Source organism: Ursus maritimus, unplaced genomic scaffold, assembly GCF_017311325.1.
Source record: "Ursus maritimus isolate PB19 unplaced genomic scaffold, ASM1731132v1 scaffold_24, whole genome shotgun sequence".
Taxonomy (NCBI): Eukaryota; Metazoa; Chordata; class Mammalia; order Carnivora; family Ursidae; genus Ursus; species Ursus maritimus.
The window spans coordinates 42,745,270-42,771,352 of record NW_024424897.1 but is presented as its reverse complement, the minus strand read 5'-3'; the positions used below and the strand labels follow the sequence as shown (position 1 = coordinate 42,771,352).

The following is a 26,083-nucleotide window of genomic DNA, read 5'->3' as shown; positions in this document are numbered from 1 at the left end:
ATTTTCTGATTAAGTCTTTTTTTCCCTCTTATACTGAAATTCTTGATTCCTTTTTTTAAATTAATTAATTTATTTAGCACAAGCCAGGGGGAGAAGCAGAAGGAGGGGGAGAGGGAGAAGCAGGCTCCCCCTGAGCAAGGAACCCGATGCAGGACTGGATACCAGGACCCTGGGATCATGACCTGAGCTGAAGACAGATGCTTAACCGACAGAGCCACCCAGGCACCCCTGAAATTCTTGATTCTTAATGTTATTAATTCAAAAACGTGTTTATCCTGCAGTATAAGGAAAATAATTTCAAATAATAAAACCAATAATAATACTACCAAGAAAATGACTGAATGAGATTTAAAATGTCTTTTTAGTTCTTTTTATCCTTGCAGTGTTCTGAACCGTGCTCTAATGTCACCGAAAATAAATCGTTTCTAGGTGCAGTACAAAAAAACCCAACAACCCCCCCCCCAAAAAAAAAACCCGAAGAACGTTTCCCTGTCCTACCTGGCTTAGTACAGCTTATGCACGAGGCATGGGTCATCAGTGGCAAGTAATACTTCTCCAGCATGATTTAAGTTGTGGAATCTTCCAGTATTTTGGCCACCATGTTCAAGTTAGATAACTTTGAAAATCTGACAGTCTCAGAATGGTAACGGGACAAGTCTGAGGAGGGTTGATTTTCACAGCAACCGAGATATTGGAACATTCCACAACTTAAATCCTGCCGGAAAGGTATTACTTGTCACTGGTAATGCAAGCTCGGTACATTATCTAATTTGGACATGGCAACGTTTGGTGAAATATGCCACACATTTTTGCACAAGGTCAGGTTTTCCAGAAATAATTACATCCCTGTTAGTAATATCTGGCCCCACCTAGTAATTTAGGGACACATGAAAACTTAGATCTGAAGATGTCTTTCCTAGTTAGTGTCTTCTCTAAGAATCCATAAAAAGAAACAGACTTTGAACCCAATTTATTTTGCTGACTTGACCCTACTGTCATAAAGTGTTTAAATTCAAGTAGTATAAAGATGGTAACAGGGAAAGGATTCAGGGTTCCAGATGAAGGAACAATTGGCCAAGGAAGTCAGCTTTTCAGAGCTCAGCAGGTAAGCAGTAAAACTTCACCTTGTATAGAAAGTAGAGTCGTGAAAATTAAAAACAAGTCAAGTAAGGGAAATTCGTTTTGAAACGATGCGGTCTGGTATGGTGGAAGGGAAGGGGAGACATTAATTCTCCTCCTTAATTAATAGGGTCGGGTAGGGTCTGCCAAGGAGCCTACGCTCTCACCTACAGTGGACACTGCTTGAGAAAACTCTATTAATGACCAGATTCAGAAATCACCCCTGCTACAGTGCTGTAGCACCTTTGGCAAGGTTTTAAAATTACAAAAGAATTGATTTTTTTAAAAAAGATTTTATTTATTTATTTGAGAGAGAGAGACAGAGATAGGAAGAGAGAGCACACGCTGGGAGCAGAGGGAGAAGCAGGCTGCCCCCTGAGCAGGGAGCCCGACAAGAGGCTCGATCCCAGGACCCTGAGATCATGACCTGAGCTGAAGGCAGACGCTTAACCCAAGGAGCCACCCAGGCGTGCCAAAAGAATTGATGTTAGTACTAACTGTATCTTCTTGAAATATTGACCTAGGGTTGCCAGTCAGAAAGGGTGAGTCTGGCGGGAACGAAGCTTGCTGCTGTTGGGATGGGGTGGAGCAGGGCCTGCCTACAGAAGTCCTGGGCAGGTGAATATTTGAATTATATTCCAGCTCCTGAAGGTTAGGATTGATATTAAAGGGACAAAATTACAAGTTGCTAATGTCTGTGGAGAGGCCAGGGCTCAGAAGGGATTAATGGCAGCTTCTTAAAGGAGGAGCATATCAGTCGACCCAGTAGGGTGCTTAAGAGCCTGGCCTTGGGAGTCCAGGGTTCGAATCCTAGCCCTGACAGTTCCTGTCTTCAGCATCTTGGGCAAATTATATAATCTCTCCAAACCTTTAGAAATGACCTCAAGAGGGTTGTTAGGCACTTCATCGAGATTGAAATAATGTCTGTAGAGTGGTTCGCACAGTGCCAGCTGCCTAGAAAGCGTTCAACATGTGTTTCTACCGTATTTATAGCGGTACTCTTGAAAGGAGGTAATACATACCTATGCTTTTCACAAATGAAATCGAAGAATCTAGGGAGACGGATAGCAGCAGCAAAAGCATAGGAGGAAAAAAGGGAGGACTTTATTATCTGTAATTGTTAGTCTATACTGGGTTAAGGGGAACGCGTATTCCAAGGGGAAGGATGGTGGTGGGATGGGGGAAAGCAGAGATTAACCTGATTTCGGACTAGAAGCCATGTTGCAATTGAGGGTTTGCTAAGGTATGAACCATTTGAGTCTATGGGATTTGGAGCAGTCTCAAAAACGCTCTTTAGCAGAGAGCAAGTTTTACAAAAATGGCCCAAGAGAGGCTTTCAAAATCAGAATTACTACAGTTCGGTAGAGACTGTCTGTGAATGAAGCAAGTTTCTTCTCTCTTTCTGTTAAAATGACATTCTATCAATTTCTCCAGGGAAGACCGGCTCTACCTTCCCCAGGGCTGCCCTACAGCTGCCCTGTATCTTATAGCCTATTTCCTTGTGGTTTTCTTCTTCTTGCCTTAAAAAAGAAATCCTTAATACTAAAAGTACTTTGAACTCAGTAATCAGAACAAGATTGTTTAATTAAAAACTAGAAAGAGTACTGTTACAGCTGGGATGACTCATCTGGGATTTTATTTTAAATGCATTAACAGACAAGAGGAAGGTTCATAAACTCAGCATAGACCAAAGTACAGAACCAACTACACCCTTTCTCCCCCAGCAGATCAGACGTCAATTTGTTAAAGATGGCGTGGAACATCAGTGGCCTAATGAGAATGGGCAGATTTCTTCTCTTAGTGATTTTCTTTCTGCCATGTGAGGTGACAAGTAAGTTCGTATTCCTTTGGTCTCTTTGTAAATAAACACTTCCGATTATAACATGATCAGCGGGCATTGGGAAAAATCCAAGACCCAAATCACCAAATACACAGTTGGTATGGTTCAGAGTAGAGGAGTCAGACAACATGATAAGACATTAAATGGAAAAATATTTTTATGGGTCTGATATGATAAGACAGAGCAAATATTCTATTCTCTCTAGAGCCACAGTGCAATTTTTCTACGTTTTAATGCATTTCATTACTAACGACATCCGAAATGAACTGTGCTGTTTATGTGAGCATGCCACTTCCAGGAAAATCTTTCCTGCATTTGTTCTGTATTCCAACCTGGAAGTAGATCCCCTCCCCCAAACAAACCCGGATTTTAAAAGTAATACATAGTCATTGTAAAAAAAAAAAAAAAAGGAAATATATAAAAGGATAAAGAAGGTGTGCCTGTGTGGCTCCGTCAGTTGAGTGTCTGACTCTTGATTTCATGGGATCGGCCTCTGTCAGGCTAGGCCCAGCGGGGGGAGTCTGCTTGCAATTCTCTCTCTCCCTCTCTCTCTCTTCCCTTCCCCACCCTGTGCACGTGTGTGCGTGTTCTCTCTTTCTCTCTCTCCCCCTCTGTCCCTCTCTCTCTCCAAAATAAATAAAATCTTTAATTAAAAAAAAAAGAATAAAGAAAACTAAATCCCGGGGCGCTTGGGTGACTCAGTCGGTTAAGCGATGCCTCCCGCTCGGGTCATGATCCCAGGGTTCTGGGATCGAGCCCCACATAGGGCTTTCCACTCGGTGGCGAGTTGCTTCTCCCTCTCCAGAGCTCTGTGATCTCTCTCGCTTTCACTCTCTCTCAAATAAATAAATAAAATCTATTTTTAAAAAAAGAAAACGAAATCCCATCATCTGGAGATAACCACTCAACAACGTTTTGATATATATTCTTCCAGATTTTTAAAAAATGCTAGGCAGCAGTCACATCTTTTTCACCAGTAGTTCATGCATATTAAAGGAAAAGTTCATGTGTTTACAGACCATGGTAACAAATGTTATGTCGGGGCAAGTCTGTGGCAGCTAAAGTTAATTTTAGCTTTTGTTACTTGCTTCTGAACCAGGGAGTTAAGAACGGAAATTCAGGTATGTTACAGTGAATGGATTTCTGAAAATCAGAGATGGAAACCAACGGTTATATATCCTGATCATTCATTCTACAACAACTCTTCTATGCTACAAACCACAGCTGTTAAAACATCAATTATTTTACTACACTGCCAAAACAATATTCAAACATCGGAAATGCAAGACCACGTTTTCCACAATCCTATCACCTAATCGGAAATCTTTTCAAATCAGCTTTGGCCCATATTCAATGTTTATATACTTAGAGTAATTACTAGAGATGGAATTTACATTCTGCCTATTCACAATGTTGTGTCTTAAGTATTTTTCAATTTTGTTATAGTCCTTTTTCACTTGTATTTCCCCACTCCCATCCCCTTCCTTTGCTACTTTCAACCCCTTGAAGTAAACAGTTTAAGTCTGGAAAGCATATCTCTACTATTTCTCTCTATTTTTACCAATCCTATTCAGTGTACACACTGAGGTTTTTCCCAAGACTTTTCCTCTTAAATGCATGTGTGTATGCATGCATGCATTCTTGTGTGTGTGTGTGTGTGTGTGTGTGTGTGTGTGTGTAAGTGGGCTAATTCTGTGCATAGTAGTTCTCAAACTTCACTGCACATTAGAATCGCCTGAAGGCTTTTTGCAAATGCAATGCCCAGATTGCAGTCATATCAATTAGTCAGAATGTCTGGGAGTGGGAGCCAAGGCCTCAGTGTTTTTAAAGATCCCCAGGTGATTCCAATGTGCAGCAAAATCTGGTAACCATCATTTGAACATTTTCCCTCTTGTAGTTAATAATACATTATGGAGCTTTTCCCCTGTAAAATCATAGAGATCAATAGGACTGTTTTTAATTACTGCAGAGTATTTCATTGCACTGGTGTAACGTGATTTGTTGAACCAATCCTCCGTTTACGCCATTTAGGTCATTCACTCTAGGTTAATTTCTCCCTGCCCTCCCAGGTTCTGTTTTAACTGTGAATGATAGAACCGAGAACTATATTCTGGACACTGGGCTCGGCTCCCAAGAATCTCTGGAATGTGCTGTTCAAAACCACACCCAAGAGGAAGAGCTGCTCTGGTACCGAGAAGAGGGGACAGTGGATTTGAAAGCTGGCAACAAAATCAACTCGAGCTCTGTCTGTGTCTCTTCCATCAGTGAGAATGACAACGGAGTCACCTTTACCTGCAAGCTGCAGAGGGACCAGTCGGTGTCCGTCTCGGTGGTGCTGAATGTCATTTGTGAGTGAGGGGAAGACACTGCTAGCCAGTCTGTGTTGTCTGCACTGTATCAAGTGATACTTGAACTGGGACGAAGAGCGTGTGCGTTTTCACATTTGCTTGGTGTTGTCTCATTGCCCCGTTTATGTTCCCCCAACGCATGAGGGTGCCTGTTTCCCCACAGCCTCACGAGCACTGAGTATCCTCAAACTCTGAGAATATGCCAGCCTGATGTGAGATTTTATTTTCATTTTCTAAATGTCCACCCTTTCATAAATGTACTGGCTGTTCATGTTTCTTTTCTGTGAAATGCCTGCTCATGTCCTTTACCCATTTTTCTATTGGGTTATTTGCCTTTTTAAAATTGGTTTGGCTTAGGGGCGCCTGGGTGGCTCAGTTGGTTAAGTGACGGACTGTTGATTTCGGCTCAGGTCATGATCTCAAGGGTGTGAGATTGAGCCCTCCTTCCCCCCGACAAGCCCTGTGTGGAACCCCATGTTGAGCCTTGCCTGGAGCCCCTTGTGGGGCTCTGCACTGGGTGTGGAGCCTGCTTAAGATTCTCTCTCCCTCTGCCCCTGCAGCCGCACTCTTTCTCTCTAAGAAGAAAAAAAAAAAAAAAAAAAAGGAGGAGAAGAAGAAAAAAGAAAAGAAAACAGTGCCCATCAAGTAAAATGATTAAAGAGTCCTGTGTTACATAGTAACACGCTAAAACCAATGAGCTGGATCTTTGTGGTTCAATGGGGATATATCTCAAAAACACGCAAGCTATTGAGAGAATAGAGTCTTTTATATAAGCCTCCTAAAACAATACAATGTATTTCCTATTGGTACATTATATGTATTAAAAAACTGGTTTTTAAAAAAAAGATCTGCAAGGATTTACATTAAACTCATAGCAGTGGGTATCTTTGGGGAGCCAGGAAGTGAACAAGATGGAGTCAAAGAGGACCTTAACTTCATCCGAAATGTACCAATTTTTCCAAAAGGGAATACTCACGTATAGCTGACAGGCTTCAAAATTAACTTTAAATAGTTAAATAAAAAGGAACAACTGATAGGACATGTCCACAGGCGCTATGGTATATTTGGTAATTATGTTGTCTATTCTAGCAGCTTCCTACATATCTGAATACCATGTAACATCCTCATTGGATATGGATACAGAATTTCAAGCTCATTCCAAAGAGCAACAAAATGTCATTCTTCTGAAAGAGTTATTAATAGCACAGCCTACTCAGGGTCTCATTATTCAGTGTGCAGATTATACAAACTCCTTCTTTCCTCTTCTCCACCTCTCTCTCTTTCCTCTTGCCCACTTTTCAAGCACTTTCTTACTCTTCTGCACCTTGACCAGAAAATGCAAGGGGCTGGGGCGCCTGGGTGGCACAGCGGTTAAGCGTCTGCCTTCGGCTCAGGGCGTGATCCCAGCGTTGTGGGATCGAGCCCCACATCAGGCTCTTCTACTATGAGCCTGCTTCTTTCTCTCCCACTCCCCCTGCTTGTGTTCCCTCTCTCGCTGGCTGTCTCTATCTCTGTCGAATAAATAAATAAAATCTTTAAAAAATAAAAAAAAGAAAATGCAAGGGGCATGGAGAAGAAAAAGAGTCACCTCAGCCATTTCTTCTCCTAGATGTTGGAAAGCCCCGGTGGGGGTGAGGGTTGGAATTATTTAGTGAAGGTAAATGTGTTCAGGCATCTATGTCTCTACGGCTGCCCTTATCATGGAGGGAGTGTAAGGACTTGCTCACACGGAGGGATGAGAGAGTCTCGAAAGCTCATACCTTCCGTAGATGGTAGCGTTGCCATGAGTGGAGCACCTTCTGGGAGGAGGACATTATTTCTAGAGGATCACTGAGGAAAAGCAAGCATGCACAGGCAAATGTGGCCGGGGCAAATGTGGTTCGATAAAATGCAAAAAGAGAGGATGTGAGGACACCTCAAAACCACCGTGGCCACCGCCACCGCCACCACCACCGCCACAATGGTAGTAACTAGCACTGTGATAAATGCTTTACAGGCATTATCTCATTTAATCTTTACAGCAGGTGAAGGTATTATCCCACTTTTTATATGAGGAAATTGAGCGGTTACTTAGCAGTTAAGTAACTTTTCAAGGTCACGGTAAATGATGTGGATGGGATTAGAGACAACTGCATCCCTGCTTCCTTCACATTATACTGTTTTCTCCAACATATTAGTGCAGATTGGTTTCAGAGAGCAAAGACTCAAGGCTTATACTATTAGGTAGTGTTATGCATTGTCTATTTGGTACACAGTCATTAGTTTTTATGATTTACTTATTTATTTTAAAAGATTTTATTTATTTATTTGTCAGAGAGAGAGAGAAAGAGAGAGCACAAGCAGGGAGAGCAGTAGGCGGGGAGGGAGAAGCTGGCTCCCTGCTGAGCTAGGAGCCTGATGCAGGACTCGATCCCAGGACCCTGAACTGAAGGCAGACGCTTAACCGGTGGAGCCACCCAAGCGTCCTGATTTATTATTTTTACAATTTTTTAAATATTTCTTTTTTACATATTTCTTTCTGATTTCTGTTTTTTAAAGATTTTATTTATTATTTATTTGTTAATTTATTTATTTGAGAGAGACAGAGAGAGCACAAGCCGGGGGAGAGGCAGAGGGAGAAGGAGAAGCAGATTCCCTGCTAAGCAGGGAGCCAGATGCCGGGCTCGAACCCAGGACCCTGGGATCATGACCTGAGTGGAAGGCAGGCACTTAACTGACTGAGCCACCCAGGTGCCCTTCATTATTTTTTTTAAAGATTTATTTATTTGAGAGAGAGAGACGGAGAGTGTTCGTGTGTGCAAGTGGGGGGAGGGACAGAGGGAGAGACACTTCAAGCAGTCTCCTCCCCGAGTGTCGAGCCAGACATGGGGTTTGATCCCACCACCAATGAGATCATGACCTGAGCCGAAACCAAGATTCGGCCGCTTAAATGACTGAGCTGCCCAGGTGCCCCAGATTCATTACTATATACATTTGTTTCGTGGTTCATCTTCTCTACCACATAGAAGTTCTATGAGGTTTGGAACTGGATATATGTTCTTTACCATTGTATCCCCAGTTTGCAGTCCAGGCATAGGGTAGGTACTCAATAAATTTTTGTCAAATGAATGAATGACTGCGTGAGAAAGACTGAAGGAAGATCTTGAACGTTGACAGTAAACTACTGCTTACCTACTAATTCAACCTAAATGCTTGGGTCTTGCAGTTCCCCCGATTCTAAGTGGAGATGACTTCCAAACCGTTGAGGAAGGCCGTGATGCGAAGTTGGTCTGCAGTGTGAAATCCAACCCCCCGGCTCAAATGATGTGGTACAAAAACGGTAGCATCCTGAATTTAGAGAAAAATTACCAAGTCCTTCAGACGAGTGAGTCTCTTCAACTGTCCATCACCAAAGCCGAGAAATCCGACAATGGAACCTATAGCTGTGTTGCAAATTCATCCCTGCAGATGGAGACCAGGGACTTCCACCTCATCGTCAAAGGTAACTCTCCTTCTAAGTAACAGTGAGCCAAAAGTCAGAACAGGTGTTCATAAAGAGTTTTGTGGCAACAAATGATGATGACAATTACGATTAGTAGCTATGATTTTCTTCGGAGAGTCATGCCGAGCCAAGGAATTTCCACTAAGAATTCCAATTCTTCCATTTAGGGTACTCATTCCATATAAAACACCGCTTTTTGAGCAAAGGTCCTTTTTAGAACCAAGTGCTGGAAGTCAATTCTGGTTGGCTTTTGGGGAGGAGTACCTTTCATGAATTCTCCTGGGCAACAAAGTTCGTAGGAACTGGACTTTTGAGTTTACAGCCTAATGACAAACAGAAAGAGATGTCAGAAACACCAAGAGAGGGGCGCCTGGGTGGCTCAGTCGTTAAGCGGCTGCCTTCGGCTCAGGGCGTGATCCCGGCGTTGTGGGATTGAGCCCCACATCAGGCTCCTCCGCTATGAGCCTGCTTCTTCCTCTCCCACTCCCCCTGCTTGTGTTCCCACTCTCGCTGGCTGTCTCTCTCTCTGTCAAATGAATAAATAAAATCTTAAAAAAAAAAAAAAAAGAAACACAAAGAGAAGAAAGGTAGGTAAGAACGTGAGTCTCTAAAATCACTCCTAACACTGAAGTTGTAATCTATAGCCCAAGCAGTAGCGAGGAAGGGGGAAGATGGTGCAAAAAAGGTCTTTCTCTTGGCTTCATGCTACACCTACCCAGATTTTTCACCCTTGCAATAAGTAACAGGGAACAAATGAAGTTCCAAGTGTTCTTCATTCATACACAAAGAGAAGGGGGACCTGAGCAGAGAAAGCAAGGAAAACAGGAGAAAGAAATGAGGTCAGAGAGCGAATGGAATGCAGACCAGGGTTTCTATACCTCCACTTACCACGGGCTACTGTGGCAAAAATCGACCTTGAGGTGAGCAGCACGAAAAGAGATTTTCCAGACTACAGCCGTGATAACTGGAAGACGAGCAGCCGTCTTGGTAGCAGGATAAAGGGAGCCACAGTCTAAGCACAGCAGGAAAGACCCGGAGAGGATGTAGAGTCTCGAGGACTTCTGCAGACACTGCCCTAGCCCTGGAAAGTTTTGGACGTTGAAGCAGGACAGCGCGAGACGGAAATTGGCAGCAGTCAAGCCTGTCAATCATCCTTTGTTGCTACGAATCCAAGTTCAAAAATAACTTCCTTTTTGATACAGATTCTGAAAGTTTGGTTAATATAGTTAAGTTTTCTTAGATAACATCTCTTTTAATTTGAAACAACCATGTACTAAGACCCTTACCTGTCAATTTTAGTTGCTGAATACACAGGCCAAAACATACTAAAAAATCTTTGAAGTTTGCTTTCATGTTAAAACCGCAATTATGAAGTTGAGAGACCTATCAGACCATGTCATCTGCAAACTCGGGCAAGCTCTTTTTCTGGTTAGAAAGCCTTAGTTTGGGTACATTTTAGTAAGTCCCTTCTTCTTCTAATTGGATAATATGGATTGGTTGAAATAAAATTTCATTTTTCTGAAAAAAAATGAGAAAGAGAAAGGCAAGATACCTGGTGCAGCAGGTGCAGAAATGTTCATGCACACATCTGCTGCTCCGAGGCCAGAGCGCTAAGAGCGGCCAAGCAAGCCGAGGCTCCTACTTCTTGTTAGAACATTATTCACTTTGTCGTTTGCTTCCCTGTGCCCACACATTGCCTTTCTTGCTAGTGCCTGGGAAGCCAGCTGAACCCCTGCCAGAAATGTTGGACGATGTGACCACGGGGCTTATTTCCTCGCCCTCACGGGGAGGTCAGGGACACCAACCCAGCTGAATGCCCATTCCTGTGATCGCTGGCGCGGTCAGTACTTTGTCCTGCCGAGCGGTGACGGTGTGCCCAGGGGCTGCTTGCTTTCAAAACCAAACCCACAAATAACCCAACTACTCTTGGGATCAGAAGTGGCGGAGGAGACACCTTGTTGAAGCCGGGCCTGTTCACCTCCCTTCCAAAGCATGGGTGGTGGGGACCTCCGGCCAGGCCATGCTCACCGGCTGTAAAAGTTACGTGCAGAGATGAGGGAGCTGCACCATCCGTCTCGGTCAAGAAGGAATCACAAGTGCTCTGTGCCATAAAAAAAAAACAAAAACAAAAAACAAAACAAAACCCCCTACAACTCGTGTGGCAAGCAGGATGCTAGCTTGGCAACTTGGCTTTTTGGTGGGCAGGATCCTGTTTGGGGTGGAGCTCTTCCAAACCAACTTGTTTTTCTGATTTCTTCCTGCTCTGTGATTTCCTTGGCTGTGGGCTGCCTTCACGGCGCTGAGCGCTCGGCCGCCGGCGCTCAGGTCAATGTGTTTGCTGGGAGCCCCTCCCGGCTCGGCGCTCTGCAGGGTCGCTGCTAAAGGAGGCCGCGCGAAGCTACAAGTGAAAGCCCGGAGCCTGAGCCCGCGAGTGTAGCCTGTGTGTTGGGATCATCTTGCCTAATAAATACGGAGGGGAAAAAATACCAACTCTGGTTACAAATAAGAGAGGAGAACAGGACAGCAAGAGAGATGCAGCACCCTTTTTATTTCCTAGAAATTCCTCAACTCGTATGTTAGCCAAGATCGGAGCCCCTCCCCCTCCGAGGGTGAATCCAGGGGCCTTGGACTTAAACTTGCCAAAGTCGCTGTCATGGGAAACTTGGAATCCACAGTGAGCCTGTGGGTCAGGCGGTTTATTTCAGCTCGTTTATGGAGTGAGAGCTGCCATGGGTGGCTTCTTTTTATTCAGCTTGGTAAAAATATTCAGAGCTGTGACTGATTTCTGATTTCTTCTCCTAATTGTCCTTCCTTGGCTTCCCCTCCATTTTGACATCTTTCCTTGGCACTGAAAGGGGAAGGGGTCCCTAAGAAGGTGAGGGCCCTTTGGTGTCTCTCAGGGCTGGCTGTTATAGAGCCAGGGCTTACGGCAAGGCCCGCCGGGAAGTTCTCCAGGGTACTGGAGCAACTCGCACCCTCACGAGAAAAATTTTAAGTAACCGCTGAAAGAGAGCAAGAGTAAAGGGTGCTCAATCTACTTACTCCCCCTAATTATCCTGAGCAGGAACCAGACAAATAATAAAGAAGAAAACAAGTAAAAGGTAAGTGGTGAGTGCGTCCCACAATTATGAAGGGATAAACCCTATTTTTTTAAAAGATTTTTTAATTTATTTATTTGACAGAGATAGAGACAGCCAGCGAGAGAGGGAACACAAGCAGGGGGAGTGGGAGAGGAAAAAGCAGGCTCATAGCGGAGGAGCCTGATGTGGGGCTCGATCCCATAACGCCGGGATCACGCCCTGAGCCGAAGGCAGACGCTTAACCGCTGTGCCACCCAGGCACCCCGGATAAACCCTATTTTATAACCTTGAAGAATATAGGCCTTGGGCTTTGAAATGAGATTTAAGTCTCCTCTTCCCTCCTCCCCACCTTTTGCCTGTCAGATACCATCGTGTGAACCTGTGTCCTTTCTAACACTGACTTCGGTCTGCGGTTCTGTCTGTTGTATGTCTGTCTCACGACTAGCACGTGAGCTCCCTGCAGGCAGGAGCCTTCCGCGGCCGATTCTTTGCAGGACTGAGCACAGCACCACTACACAGTAGTTGTTCAGTAAAAATGTCTTGATTACACTCAATCTACGAATTCAATTGTGCAATAAATAGCACACTTTTTATCTCTTATAAATTTCTAAAATATTATCTTGGCCAAGATTGGAGCCCCTCCCCCTCCTAGGGTGACTCCAGGGGCTTAGACTGGGTCATTTAAATGTCTTTGTTGATCTTAATTAAGCACTGTTACTTTTGAAGCTTTCATCCTGGGGGGCTCAGATGGTTAAGCGGCTGCCTTAGGCTCAGGTCATGATCCCGGGGTCCTGGGATCGAGTCCTGCATCAGGCTCCCTGCTCCTTGAGGAGCCTGCTTCTGCCTCCGCCTCACTCTCTCTGTCTCTCATGAATAAGTGAATAAAATCTTTTAAAAAAAAGTTTCATCCCATATCATCGCAAACATTAAAATGAAGCACGTTAAGTACACTTTCTGTTAAAATGTTGAAAGGATGTTTGTAACTTGCATATATTTCACATTTTATTATAAATAAGTTATTAATTTGGTTCTTGGGGTTTGAATATTATTATTATTATATAACAGTTGGATTACAGTTGACACAAAGTTACATTTTATAGATGTTTCAACATTTATTAATTTTGACTAATTTTGCCACTTTATTTTCATATTTTGGAACCTATATATGTATATTTTTAAGATTTTATTCATTTGAGAGAGAGAGAGTGCAAGCAGGGAGGGACAGCAGGGGAGGGAGAAAGAATCTGAAGCAGGCTCTGCACGGAGCTGGGAGTCTGATGCGGGGGTACCGAGATCATGACCTGAGAATGAGCTGGACACTTACCCAAGAGTTGGACACTTAACTGACTGAGCCACCCAGGAATCCCGGAACCAATTTTTTCCCAGGTCTCAACTATTTTCATAGGCTTTTGGGAAGCTTGCAAGCATAGGCACGGCGCCCATCGTGCCTGACGAACAAAACAGCTCGGGGGTTCCCAGGTGTTCAGAAAATGAGGGAACATGTCTAGGCGGACATGATTGCTGCCGATCTCCTTCTAGCCCAAGTTAGAAGTAGACTCTGCACTTCCGTGTCATTTAGAAAGGTAAGAACATCTTTAGCCAAGGTGGGGAAGGCTGGTGCTTAGAGTCCTACTTCCCTAGGGGCACCAGACAGCCGCCCTGTGGAATGTCTTGTCACCTGCTTGGGGCACCAGCACAGTACTGCTCCTCGGGCCCACAGGCCTCTTGAGCCCTTAGTCCAGCAGGCTCTTCCACTTGTCTCCTCTCCTCCTCCTCCTCCTCCTCCTCCTTCTTCTTCTTAAGATTTTATTTTTAAGGGGTCTCTACACCCAACATGGGGCTCAAACTCACAACCCTGAGACCGAGAGTTGCATGCCCTTCCGACTGAGCCAGCCAGCCGGACACCCCTCAAGTTTTCTCTTTTTGCTTTTAAGTCCTTTCTCCCTCCTTTATTTCCCCCCTTGGAGATATCTCCTAATATCTTTTGGGTTTTTCAAAGTGCAGGAAAAACCATTGATTTCAGCCTATTTCTGCTTTCTGTGTGGCAGACATTTTGGATGAAGAAAGCACAACATGGTCTGACTTCCTGTTTGGGGGAGTGATTCATATTGCAGTAAATTATCCTTCCACAAAGGAATGGATCCAACGCCTATCTCTGCGAGTTACTAGTTCTGTGACTCTGGATCAGTGGTTCCTCGCCTGTAAAATGAGGGAGTAACCCCTACCTTCTTGGGTGGTTTGGACGCTTTAATTCAGAGGATGCGCCGTGTTAAGTGAAGGCACCGTGGCTGGGACGTGGCAGAAGTACATAAACTAGACTCGTCTCAATGTTGGCTCTTGTTCCTTGTGTTTGCATCTCCAACAGATAGAACTGTGACGATGCCGATAGAACCCATTATTGCTGCGTGTACTGTGGTCTTTCTGACGTTGTGCTTTGGACTGATTGCTAGAAGAAAAAGAATAATGAAGGTATTTAAGTATTCTAAGCTATTTAGGTAAAAAGCCATGTCCATACAGGCAGAGAACTGGCTGTCAACGTGACTATGGAGCTGGGAACCATACTTGGACAGTCTGGTCTCTCTAAAGATCTAAGATGGAAGTTGCTCAAGGGAATAAAAATTGTACAGTTATTATGAGTACAGCTTTAACAAAGAATGGAAATGCATCGGAACAAAACCTGGATGAAAATAGCTGTGCTGTTAGCAGTAGGGAATTGAGGGCTGATTATTCTTCCTTTTAAATTACCCCTTCTCGTTGCTATGGTGCCTTCGGCATAATAAATAAATATACAGAGAAACGTTTGCTGTGGGTCCAGAGAGCTGCATGAAAAGCAGTGGCACTTGCTGCTCACCTTCTGAGAGCAGCCACAGGCCCTGGTGGCCGTGGGCTGCAGCTTGCATTGTTGAGTGGCTCGCCTTGCTGGGCAGCTTGGTGCAGAGTGTGTGTGCAGCTTGGTGCAGAGTGTGTGTGCAGCTTGGTGCAGAGTGTGTGTGCAGCTTGGTGCAGAGTGTGTGTGCATAGCTGAATGCCCTGCGTTTGGCTCCACCAGTTATTCCAGTGCCACAGGAAGCCTCTAAGAAAAGGCCAGTATGGTCTAGGCTTGTTAGTTATGCAGCGAGATGCATTCTTCCTGAAACATATGGTAACTGGGCGTGATTCAGGGCAACAATGTCTCCCAAGAAGAAATACACCCACCCCCTGGTGCCAATCCAAAGCAACTTTTTTCCTGGGGGAAAGAAAAAGGAAGAAAGAAAGAAAAGGAGAGTAATAAGAAATATTCAACTACCTAAGAATCCTGGGAAAGCATTTTGATTTAAGAATTACATTTCTGTAGGTTCGATAGAAATACTTAATATGGCCGAAAACGTAAGCCCTGCAACCGTGCAGAGGTGTCTGTGTTTCCAGCCACCTCCGGACTGATGAGTAGTTTTCTCGGTAGGAGAGTAACAGACATTTGGGCTTCCTATCCCTTGAGCCACATTGGTGCGTTCACAATGTTTATACACAGCCTTAGAAAAGCAGGCAAACTCATCCCCCTTGTGTTTGCTTTTAGCTGTGCATAAAGGATGAGGGTCCTCAAAGAGACACAGCTTTGTAAGTACTCGGGGCTGGGGCCAGTGATTTCCCATAAGCAGATCGGTAGCAGTGGTGTGTGTCATCCCGGGCAAACTCCTCCTGAGACGGGAGGTGCTGGGAGGTGAAGAGGTTCAGACAAGAACGGAGGGGGGAGGAGAACCTGCCTCCACTTTAGAGGAAAACAGGTGAGGCTAGGTTGGAAGTTTGCCTAGAACTGAGAATACTACCATTGGTCTTTTTTTTTTTTTTTTAAGATTTTATGTATTTATTTGCCAGAGAGAGAGAGAGAGAGCACAAGCAGGGGGGAGCAGCAGGCAAAGGGAGAAGCAGACTCCCTGCTGAGCACGGAGCCCGATGCGGGACTCGATCCGAGATCCCTGGGATCATGACCTGAGCTGAAGGCAGATGCTTAACTGACTGACTGACTGAGCCACCCAGGTGTCCCGCTACAGTTGGTCTTAAGCCTGCTCTCCACTTAGGAAGTTTTGGGCTAAATGCTAAGCGCCCGCATTGTATTGCCACATAATGTAAACGGCTGAGAGGGCTCACGGGAGGGGGGGCGGAGCCACGCTGCCTTCCCCTTTCACAACGGGTCTGAAGCCCAGCCCTCATTCTGAACACTGCCTCTTCTGGGGAGCTTCCTTTCCTCTGTCTGTCGGCTCCAGCCTTAGAGAAGTAAGCAGGGGGTAAAAAGAACGAAGGTGTTCTGTCTGAGAGCATGAATTTTGTTTTGATTTTTTCCCCTTATTTCCATGATCGTCATTATAATTGATTTCTTGGTTCGTTTCAGATGAGCAAGCTGAGAGGCCGTCTCACCCAGCAAGAGTTTTGCATCAGGACTTCCTTGATTTATGTAGTCCCATCTGTATTTATTGCTATTATTAAATTCACTCCTGTCAAATTGTCAGAGGTTATGAAGAAGTGTTTCATTAAGCACTGAACAGTAGTTGTTATGACTAATTTGATATCCTTGCAGAACATTTTTATGGAGAACGCTACGAAGAAGGAAAAGTAAGATTCTGTCAAGTCTTCTCCTTGAAGGGTACGTTAATTAACAGAGGTTTGTTCCAAAAAGTTTGGTCACCATTTACCATCGCGTCTGTATTTTTCTGGGTAGGAGATGAACAGACGTAAGGGCCAAACCAAAAGGAGAAGAGAGCTGAGCATAGAGGGAGCAATTTCTAAGTTGCCAAGGAAGCACATGAATAGTATCAATTATCATCTCTTTTCACTGTCGCCTCATAAAAGAAATGTTTTAGGACTGAAAAAAGGAAGGATATAATCTCAGAATATAAGGCATTCCTTTAAACAGAATAAATTTAGCATGATGAAAAAGTCAGCATATGTCCTTATTTTTCTCATCTCATCCTGGTTTGGTGACACAGTCGCAGAATTTGTGAGCTTTCCGTGGAGACGGAGACGAAAACTGCAGGGGCCACGGGGTAGCCAGCGGCTCTGCTCACAAGCAGCCCTCGCCCTTCTGGCACAGTCGCTTGCCTAGATCCAGCTCCACGAATGATGAATCAGCCCACACTCTTCTCTTACGCCTGCATTTTAAATTTCGGCTCTTCTGATCTATCATTGACCTTCCCCACTTCCATTCTTGCTTCATTCTTTTCTCCTGAGAGTCTTTGATGTCTCTGCTGTATTCATCGTCTAACTTCGATAAACAACAACAGCAACACAATTTTTGGCCTCATATTGCAGTAGCTGAACGTGCCACAGCAAGAGAGAGAGATCGGCTATCAGCCAGGTGGGTAAAAGCTTCTACTGACATGGAAGCAAAGAGAAGATTGTATGAAATCTCAACGGTCTTGTGTGTAAGAGGAACCAAGACACATCTTCCTATGAGGTTTCTCTCTGCTTCCTTGGAAACTTCCGCATGGAATGGAGAGAGAGACCGTTAGAGACTGTGATTTTCAGATTTCTCTGTCTCCTTGGAGGCCCCAACAGGTTTTTGTGGGGAAGCCTTCAGATCTTGTTCCTCATTCAGGATTTCTCAAAGTAGAATTTGGAAGCCCTGTGAAAACGGTATACGGACAAGGTAGGAAGATTGTGAAAATCTGGAAGTTTAGACAATGAAGGAGAAGCCATGTAAAAAAACAGAGCTCAGGCAATGGTGGGTTGGGATAGTTTAAAGTGGAAGGGGAAATGGGAAAAACTTACCTATCTAATTGGACTAGGAATCGGGAGACCTGAATTCCAGTCTTGACTATATTACCCTTAAGCTCTCTTGGGTCTTTGGAATACAAGGAGGTTGGATTAAAAGCAAGATTAATCTTCACGTTAAATTTCATGTTAGCTCACGTGATTCTCAACAGCTTCTGAAATAGTTTAGTTAAATGCTGGAAGGAGTTGGCAAGAGAAACTGAAAAGGTAACACCTTTGCCCTACCTAGTAGAATTATGAATCAGCTTTGTTCTAGGACATACAGCAATCCTTGACTATTAAGGGTCATCGGTAGGGAATTTCTTCACCCTCACAAACTCCAGTGACCTTGTACGTTAGCACAGACAAGGAATATTAACTTGTTTCAACAGAGCAGAGCAATATCACAAATGGTCACTACATTTCATTTTGCCTTAGTTTTGAAATAAAAAACAGAGCCTTTATTAAAAACTATTATTGTTTTTTGAGGGGGGAGGGGCAGAGGGAGAGGGAGAGGAAGAGACAGAATCTTAAGCAGGCTCCACGCCCAGCACGGGGCCCAAGGTGGGGCTGGATCTTACGACGCTGAGATCATGACCTGAGCTGAAATCGAGTCGGACACTTAACTGACTGAGCCACCCAAGCGGCCCAAAACTGTGTCTCTTATTTAAAATTAGAAGTTCAGCCTAGAACCTGACTTAAAAGGACAAAATTCCAGAAATTAAAAGAAGCCCCCATAGCCTTACCCTAAATGTCTTTTCTATCTACTATGAGATACTTGAAATTCCAACATTAATAGTCTGTTTTTGACACTTTGGACTACAAATACCAGTGAAGAAGTGACAAAGTCAGTTGCTGTCTTCTCAACCTTACTACCAATGGGGACACCTTTTATAATTATCATTTTTTTCCTTCTTGGGCCCTGTTTTTTGAAAAAAAAAAACTGGTCTATCAAGCAACCTGTATTTATTTAGTAATAATAATCCACATTTCTAGCACCTGGGTGGCTCAGTCAGTTAAGCATCCAACTCTTGATCTCAGCTCAGGTCTTGATCTCAGGGTGGTGAGTTCAAGCCCTGTGTTGGGCTTACTTACTCATATAAAAATAAATAAATAAATAAATAAAACATCAGTGATCTCTACTTGCCAATCTGAACTTCTTTCATGATGACACAATTCCCCATTTGATGTAATTCCATTTCAAAGCAAAGAAATCTGGTACTTTACTTAACCTGGGCAATCTTTTATAGGTTGACAATATAATAATCACTGTCGTTAGGTTTTCTGAATCACTGAAAATAGCTTACGAACTCCTTTGCTCACCAATTTTACCCCTGTTATCACCACCATCACCCAAACCTACTGGCCAAGGGTCATAAAGTCAAATTCTTACAGGGATCAAGCAGATCAGTGAAATAGGCAAGTTGTTAAACAATAGGGAGCGGTGGGGACAGCAGCAAATGGAGAACACAGCTTTGTCTAAAAGAGGGTGAATAGCTGCCATTGGGGATAGTTCTTCTGATTCTTTAAGAGGAGTCAGAACTCTGAATTTTTATGCATAATTTTCTTAATTAAAAAAATTTTGGGGGGGTGCCTCAGTGACTCAGTCAGTTAAGCATCTGATTCGTGGTTTTGGCTCAGGTCATGATCTCGGGATCATGGGATGGAGGCCCACGTCGGGCTCTGCACTCAGTGTGGAGTCTGCTTGTCCCTCTCCCTCTGCTCCTCCCCCCACTCTTGTTCCCTCTCTCTTTCAAATAAATAAATAAAATCTTAAAAAAAATTTTTTTTAATCCTGAATGTCTAGGAGTAGAAGAATCCTCTCACCCCAGTATATGCTAATCTCTGTTAGTTATGTTACAACCCATCATTTTCTTGGGCTTTCATTATCTCCTGGAGATTTTTATGAAACAGCTGTTGTAGTTTTCTCTTCTGTCCTCCTCTCCTCCAAGGCTCAGGCATGATCATGAAGAAGTAAGTCAGAGAGCAGTTAGTTCTATTGTGCTGAAGACTTTACCTGCATTATTTGATCCTGTAAACAACCGTTACGAAGTCCTCATGACTGTCCCCACTTTGATGATGAGGACGCTTGGGCTCAGGATGCTTAACTAACTTATAGAGCGACTGAGCTGGGATTCATATCTGGCTGATCCAAAGCCTGGGGCCTAGAGAAGGGGAGAGGATATCATAGAAGGGGCAAAGGTTGAATAATAAAGACAAACTTCACTTCTCTCATATATTGCCAAGAATGATGTCCAATCCTACTTCTAGTGACCTATAGATAATTTATTTTAGCAAGTCAAGGGAATTTACAATGATCTTTGAAGATGTTACAACACTCCCTGAGATCATTTGAGATGTCCTGCAGTGTTGCAGTCCTGGAGCTGAGAATTGCTGCCCTAAATATTTGCTTGTCCTTCTGACGATCATAATCAAGGAGTATTACTCTTTGCCAAAGGGTTCACCTAGATAATTTCTTATCATTGCAGCAACCCTGAAAGGTAGGTGTTGGAACCCTCATTTCATAGATGAGGAAACTGAGGATTAGAGAAACAGAATAACTTGCTCCAACTCGCACAATTAGCATGGGGTGGAGCTGGGATTCACCGACCTCACAGTGACCTCACAGTCCATGCTTCTTTCCTACACCTCACTGTCCTGGGGTGGGGGTGGGAGGACAGGGGGAAAGACACTGGAATGTGATAGATGCAGCTTACTGACTGGGGGCTTGGGGCTTGTGGCAGAGATATTTATCATTAACTGAATATCCTTGTGCTCTTCACACCTCCCTGCCCCCTTTGCCATTAGATAGTGCCTGTGACTAGTCCTAGTCAAGGGGCTATGGAGAGAATGAACAGTGTCACTTCTGGGCAAAGCAAAGCAGAACGGGTGCACGTTCTTTAGGTTATCCCACCCCCACACCCCACCCCCCGGACATGGCCACTGTGGAGAGATATCAGAGCACCTGTCAGCCTGGGATTCTGAGTAACAATGTGGAACCAAACTACCTGTTCACAGGTAAGTGAGAGATAGACCCTTGGGTTAAACCACTAGATTTTAGGATTAATTTGCTACTGCAGCAGAACTTAGTCTATCCTAACTAATATAGGTATTTCATTATAATAAGAAAACAGGAGAAGGTTTAATCTAGTTTAATGAAATGATGCTCAATTTCAGGCACAAATTCATCATAATCCCCATCCCCTCCCACCAGGGACCCTGAGTCATTTAAAATGCTGAAAAATCTGTGATAAAATCACATTTTCCCCTTTGAATAAAGTCACATCTTTTAAGAAATAGGGCAGTGGTAGGACAAGCCAGAAAGAAATGTAACTTGTCTCATTAAAAGATCCAAATAATACTTAATCTCATGCCGGTGACTATGGAACACAAAACCCATAATGAATCACAAGTTTTTTAACACTCAGGTAACCTTTCCTCAAAAGCCTCTCTCTGCAACACCAAGGTTATTCCAGAGCAAGGAACTTAGAGCATGGGTACTTTTCACTGACAAAATACTTGAAACATGGAGGACACGATTGCAAATTCCCGAAAACCTGAGTTCTCAGAGAATTGTGCATGTGTAAAGAAAGAAATCGGAAATCTGGCATCCTTGCCAACAGATTCCTACAGTAAAGTACGGCTGTGGAAACTCAGGAAGTATCTGTCTTTATTTCCTCAGATGCTCTTGATAGACACAACAATAACTTCAGCCTCTTAAGTTTAAGTTTAAGTCATGGTTATTAGTAATAATTTCTCACACTTTCAAGCTAACTTACAGTTTAGGAAACATTTTTACATGTACTTTGTTTGATCCTCACAGCCACCCTGTGACACAGGAAGTGCCGTCTTCCTGTCTGATTTACAACCGGAAATACCAAAGTTCAGAAGGCTGAAGTGATCTGTCCGAGGTCACACAGCTAGTAAGAAGAGTCACTCCTCCTAGCACCCTGCCTTTGGGCTCTATGTAAATACTACAATTGCTTACAGTTTTGTACAGGACGCTAATTCAGCCCTTTTGCCTCAGAGGTGATCATTGAATGCCAGGAAGAAGGGAGACATAAGAAGAGCAATTAAACTAGCACAGCAATTATTCGGAACTGTCAAAATTGAGTTGTCCCAGGAACCTGAAGGACAAGGAAGTCGCATCACAATAGTTACACTCTTAGAAGTACTTACCTTGTTCTGTCCTAAGCACTTGAAATATATTACAGTTCACTCAATCCTCATAGCAATCACACAAGGGTCCTATTTTTATCATACCCATTTTACAGGAGAGGAAAACTGGGGCACAGAGAATTTAAGTCATGTGTGTCCTGAGTCACACGGCTTGTCAGGGGCTGAACCAGATTTAGACCCAGGCAGTATGGTTTCTGAGTTTCTAACTACCAGGAAAAATTCCCTTTGCTTTAAGAACTGACTTACACGTCCTTCCTACATGGCAGGAGCAAACATCTGTAGACTGATTTAATCCCTATTAGCGACACACTTAACCTTTGAATTCAAGTTGAAGGTAGATGCAGAGAGATAAGGAGGGAGGGGAGAATGGGCAAAAAATGGCAGGGGTGAGGAAGGAGGGAGAGAGGATGGGAGGGAGGGAGAGATAGCAACATGAAAGTACCGTGAGAGGTCTGCCATTCATCTCAAAGAACATGTGCCCTGACATGAGCAGAAGACGAGGAGGAGAATCAGCCAGTTCCCTCCTGGTTCTTAACGTGTGAGCCTCTCATGAGCTGAGGATGAGACTAGTGTTCAAGGATGTGCACTTTTCTTACAACATGGCTCCTAGATGCAAGCCAAGTTCTTAATCTGGTTCTCAACCAAAGAAACAGCGATCTCTTCCCGTTCTGGAATGAAAACCGGCTCTGCTGTGCTTATTAGGAGGAGCTATTTGGATCTCGGAAGTGACACATTCCCAATGAATTTCCAAGGATATTGATTATAATCAATGTTTGCCTGACTTTGGAACTTAATCCTTGAGTCTTCAAGCCACAGCCACTGTATCATCCATCCTGACTGGTGCTAAAGGAGGTCATTGCATTCCTGGAGTTTGTAATGCAACTATGCTGTGTATATTCAACGTTGCTCATGGAAAAGTTTTAGCTACCAGATGTACACGGAGCTACCAGATGTATGAACAGTTGCTTCAAAAAACAGGCCTCCCTTCTTGGCTCGGCCGCTAATGAGCTGCTCAGCTCAAGGATGTCCCATAATCTTCCAGAGATTCCAAATGGAGGTTCTAGACCAAAAGATAATCTCTAAGATCCTGTGAGTCTTCATATTTAATGACTGATCATGAAACACCTCTTTGGAGGCCTTCCTACCTCCTTGTATGGCATTTTGCAACCTGTATGTTTCTTTTGCAACAGATTTTCAGCCCCAAATGCGTCCTTTTTCACTCCAGCTGTCATTCGTAGGCTTTATAGGCAGCTCAAGGGCATAATTTAAAACATTCCACCAAAGAGGATATAAACTTGGCTTCTGCTAAAGAAGCATAGCCTTGAATTCTTGAATTTTATAGTTATGGTACTCATAAAAGTGTTTAATAACACACTTGGCTCACTTGGAAATCACCAGTCTAAAGGACTTTGCCCCAATTCGAAATGTGTATCATATTTATTTTTAAGAAAATATTTACTGATTTATTAACAAGTTCATATTTCAGCTAAAGATTTCTGTACGATCTCCTTTGATCATTCTAGAAGCAGGCACAATCCATTTTATGATTCCACAACGCTATTAATCGTCTAACGAAGGCTTCCGTCCGTCATTGATCCTTTTTGTCTTGTCGTGTGGTCTTCATGATTTTCGACCTATATCAGAGGCCAATGTGAAAACAGAACAGCTGCATATGTAAGGGCCTAAGACAGACTTCCTGATTATATCTCATTCGTCAAAGCCTAGAATAAAAGCACCCATAAACCTAAACCATCCACAAGTGGAATGTCCACAGCGGTTGCTTTGTTGCAAATTGAAAAATGACGTACAGCACACAACAATTCATAAATCTGCAGGTTTGCTGTCTAGGCCGACAAGTCTAAAGTGCCTGAGTTTCAAAATGCTTTCACTTACCTTATATCTCTTTCTTCTAAAGATTTATTTATTTATTTGAGAGAGAGAGCGAGAGCACACGCAGGAGGCAAAGACAGAGGGACAGGGAGAAGCAGGCTCCCCACTGAGCAGGCAGCCTGACTCGGGACTTAATCCCAGGACCCTGGGGTCATGACCTGAGCCAAAGGCAGATGCTTAACCGACTGGGCCACCCAGGTTCCCCTTACATTTTTTTTTTAATGTTTTTTTATTATATTATGTTAGTCACCATACAGTACATCCCTGGTTTCTGATGCAAAGTTCGATGATTCATTAGTTGCGTATAACACCCAGTGCTCCATGCAATACGTGCCCTCCTTACTACCCATCACCGGTCTATCCCATTCCCCCACCCCCCTCCCCTCTGAGGCCCTCAGTTTGTTCCCCTTACATCTTTTGAGCTTCCATTCTTGGCCTCTGGAGCCAGACTAGCTGCGCATATATCCTAACTCCACTACTTCACTAGCTATGTGACCGTGTGCAAGTCACCTAACGTCTCAGCTCGTTTAATCCTTACCGTGACCCTGAGTGAGGAGCTAGCGTCCATCGCTACCCCGTGTTATAAAGGAGGAAATACAGGAACAGAGGCTCGTACACTGTAAGACTGTGGCATAGTAAGCACTCACTAAATTTTGGCTATCATAACTGGTACCCTACTTTTCAGAACAGGAAATGGACACTCAGTTTAAATGATTGTTTGTGCCTATAAAAAGTAGTGGGGACCAATGGTAGTTGGGATTCAATGGCCTTCAAACTTCAGCCTCTTAACTCCATGCTGCTTTCTTATTTAATGTTTAAAAATCAGATTTTCCATTTGACGGCTTTGAAGAAACTTTTTCTTTTTCTTTTTTTCTTTTTAGTCCTAAAAAGAGAGACTAATTTTTTTCACCCACTTTCAGGGTGAGAGGCATGTTGTCTTTTTTTAGCTTTTCATTTGCCCTGTGAATGTGTTCAGTTTTACTCTTATCTGATGAATTATTCTTCTTGGATTAGGGAAGAGAGAGAATTAAATGAAAGAAAAGTAAGGCGAGCTCCAAAAATGAAAATCGAATGAGAAAAGATCATAAAGGATACACATTGGAAAGGGTGCTTTTGGGTCAACTCCCCCATGTTAACTTGATTTCTGAGATTTTTTTATGCTTTTCATTTGACGTTTTTTATGCATCTCAAGAAGGGCCTCTTAAAAGAGGCCAAAAACTCCATAATTATTATGCTTCAGTATTTGCTTCAGACAGTGAAAAATGCAGTTCCCGAACAAAAGAAGAATTTCAGAAAGCTCTGGTTTTGTTCTTCAGAGGCTTAAGGGAAACCAGTCTAACAACATTCTTAAAAGGAAACAAGGGTCTGTGGTCTCCAGGGGTATTTATGTATTTATTACTTTTTTAACATCGATTTTGTTTGTTTCAAGTTTTTATTTAAATTCTAGTTAGTTAACATAGAGTGTTAATATTGGTCTCAGTAGTAGAATTTAGTGATTCATCGTGTCCATATAACACCCACTGCTCATCAGCACAAGTGCCCTCCTTAATCCCCGTCACCCATTTAACCCATCCCCGCCCCGCCCCTGCCCACCTCCCTCCAGCAACCCTCAGAGTGTTCTCTATAGTTAAGAGTCTGTTTTACAGTTTGCCCCTCTCTCTCTTTTTCCCCCTTATGTTCATCTGTTTTGCTTCTTTCTTTTTTTTTTTTTAAGTAGGTTCCACACCCAACACGGGGCTTGAACGCATAACCCTAAGATCAAGAGTCAGAGCTTAACTGACTGAGCCACCCAAGCATCCTTGTTTTGTTTTTTAAATTCCACATGAGTGAAATCATATGGGGTCACCTGGCTGACTCAGTTAGTGGCGTGTGAGACTCTTGATCTCAGGGTCATGAGTTCGAGCCCCACATTGGGTGTGGAGATCACTTAAAAAAAAAAAGAAATCATATGGTGTTTGTCTTTCTCTGACTGACTTATTTTGCTTAGCATAATACACTCTAGCTCCAACCACATCATTGCAAATATATATATATATACACACACACATATATATACCACAACTTCTTTATCCGTTCATCAGTTGGTGAACATTTAGGCTCTTTCCATAATTTAGCTATTTGTTGATAATGCTGCTATAAACATCAGGCTGCATGCGTCCCTTTGAATCAGTATTTTTTTACCCTTTGGGTAAATACCTAGTGCAATTACTGAGTTGTAGGGTAGCTCTATTTTTAAGTTTTTTTTTTATAACGATTTTATTTATTTATTCGACAGAGATAGAGACAGCCAGCGAGAGAGGGAACACAAGCAGGGGGAGTGGGAGAGGAAGAAGCAGGCTCCCAGCGGAGGAGCCTGATGTGGGGCTCGATCCCATAACGCCGGGACCACGCCCTGAGCCGAAGGCAGACGCTTAACCGCTGT

At 43.4% G+C, this 26,083-nt stretch overlaps 1 protein-coding gene across 1 annotated transcript; it reads left to right on the top strand.

Moving 5' to 3' along the window:
- Positions 1 to 2,629: 2,629 nt before the first annotated feature.
- Positions 2,630 to 15,549, top strand: TMIGD1 (transmembrane and immunoglobulin domain containing 1). Its single transcript, XM_008695315.2, has 5 exons — positions 2,630 to 2,950; positions 5,029 to 5,307; positions 8,513 to 8,788; positions 14,234 to 14,337; positions 15,422 to 15,549. The coding sequence occupies exons 1-5, from the start codon at positions 2,869 to 2,871 to the stop codon at positions 15,464 to 15,466; spliced, it is 786 nt and encodes a 261-aa protein (XP_008693537.2). The 5' UTR covers positions 2,630 to 2,868; the 3' UTR covers positions 15,467 to 15,549.
- The last annotated feature ends 10,534 nt before the right edge of the window (positions 15,550 to 26,083 follow it).

What these genes read in the sequence shown, in the direction of transcription:
- TMIGD1 (XM_008695315.2), top strand. Translation starts at nt 2,869, where the DNA reads ATGGCGTGGAACATCAGTGGCCTAATGAGAATGGGCAGATTTCTTCTC. An exon ending in TCTGCCATGTGAGGTGACAA is followed by an intron (nt 2,951 to 5,028) that starts GTAAGTTCGTAT and finishes CTGCCCTCCCAG; the next exon opens with GTTCTGTTTTAACTGTGAAT. An exon ending in GAAGAAAAAGAATAATGAAG is followed by an intron (nt 14,338 to 15,421) that starts GTATTTAAGTAT and finishes GTTTGCTTTTAG; the next exon opens with CTGTGCATAAAGGATGAGGG.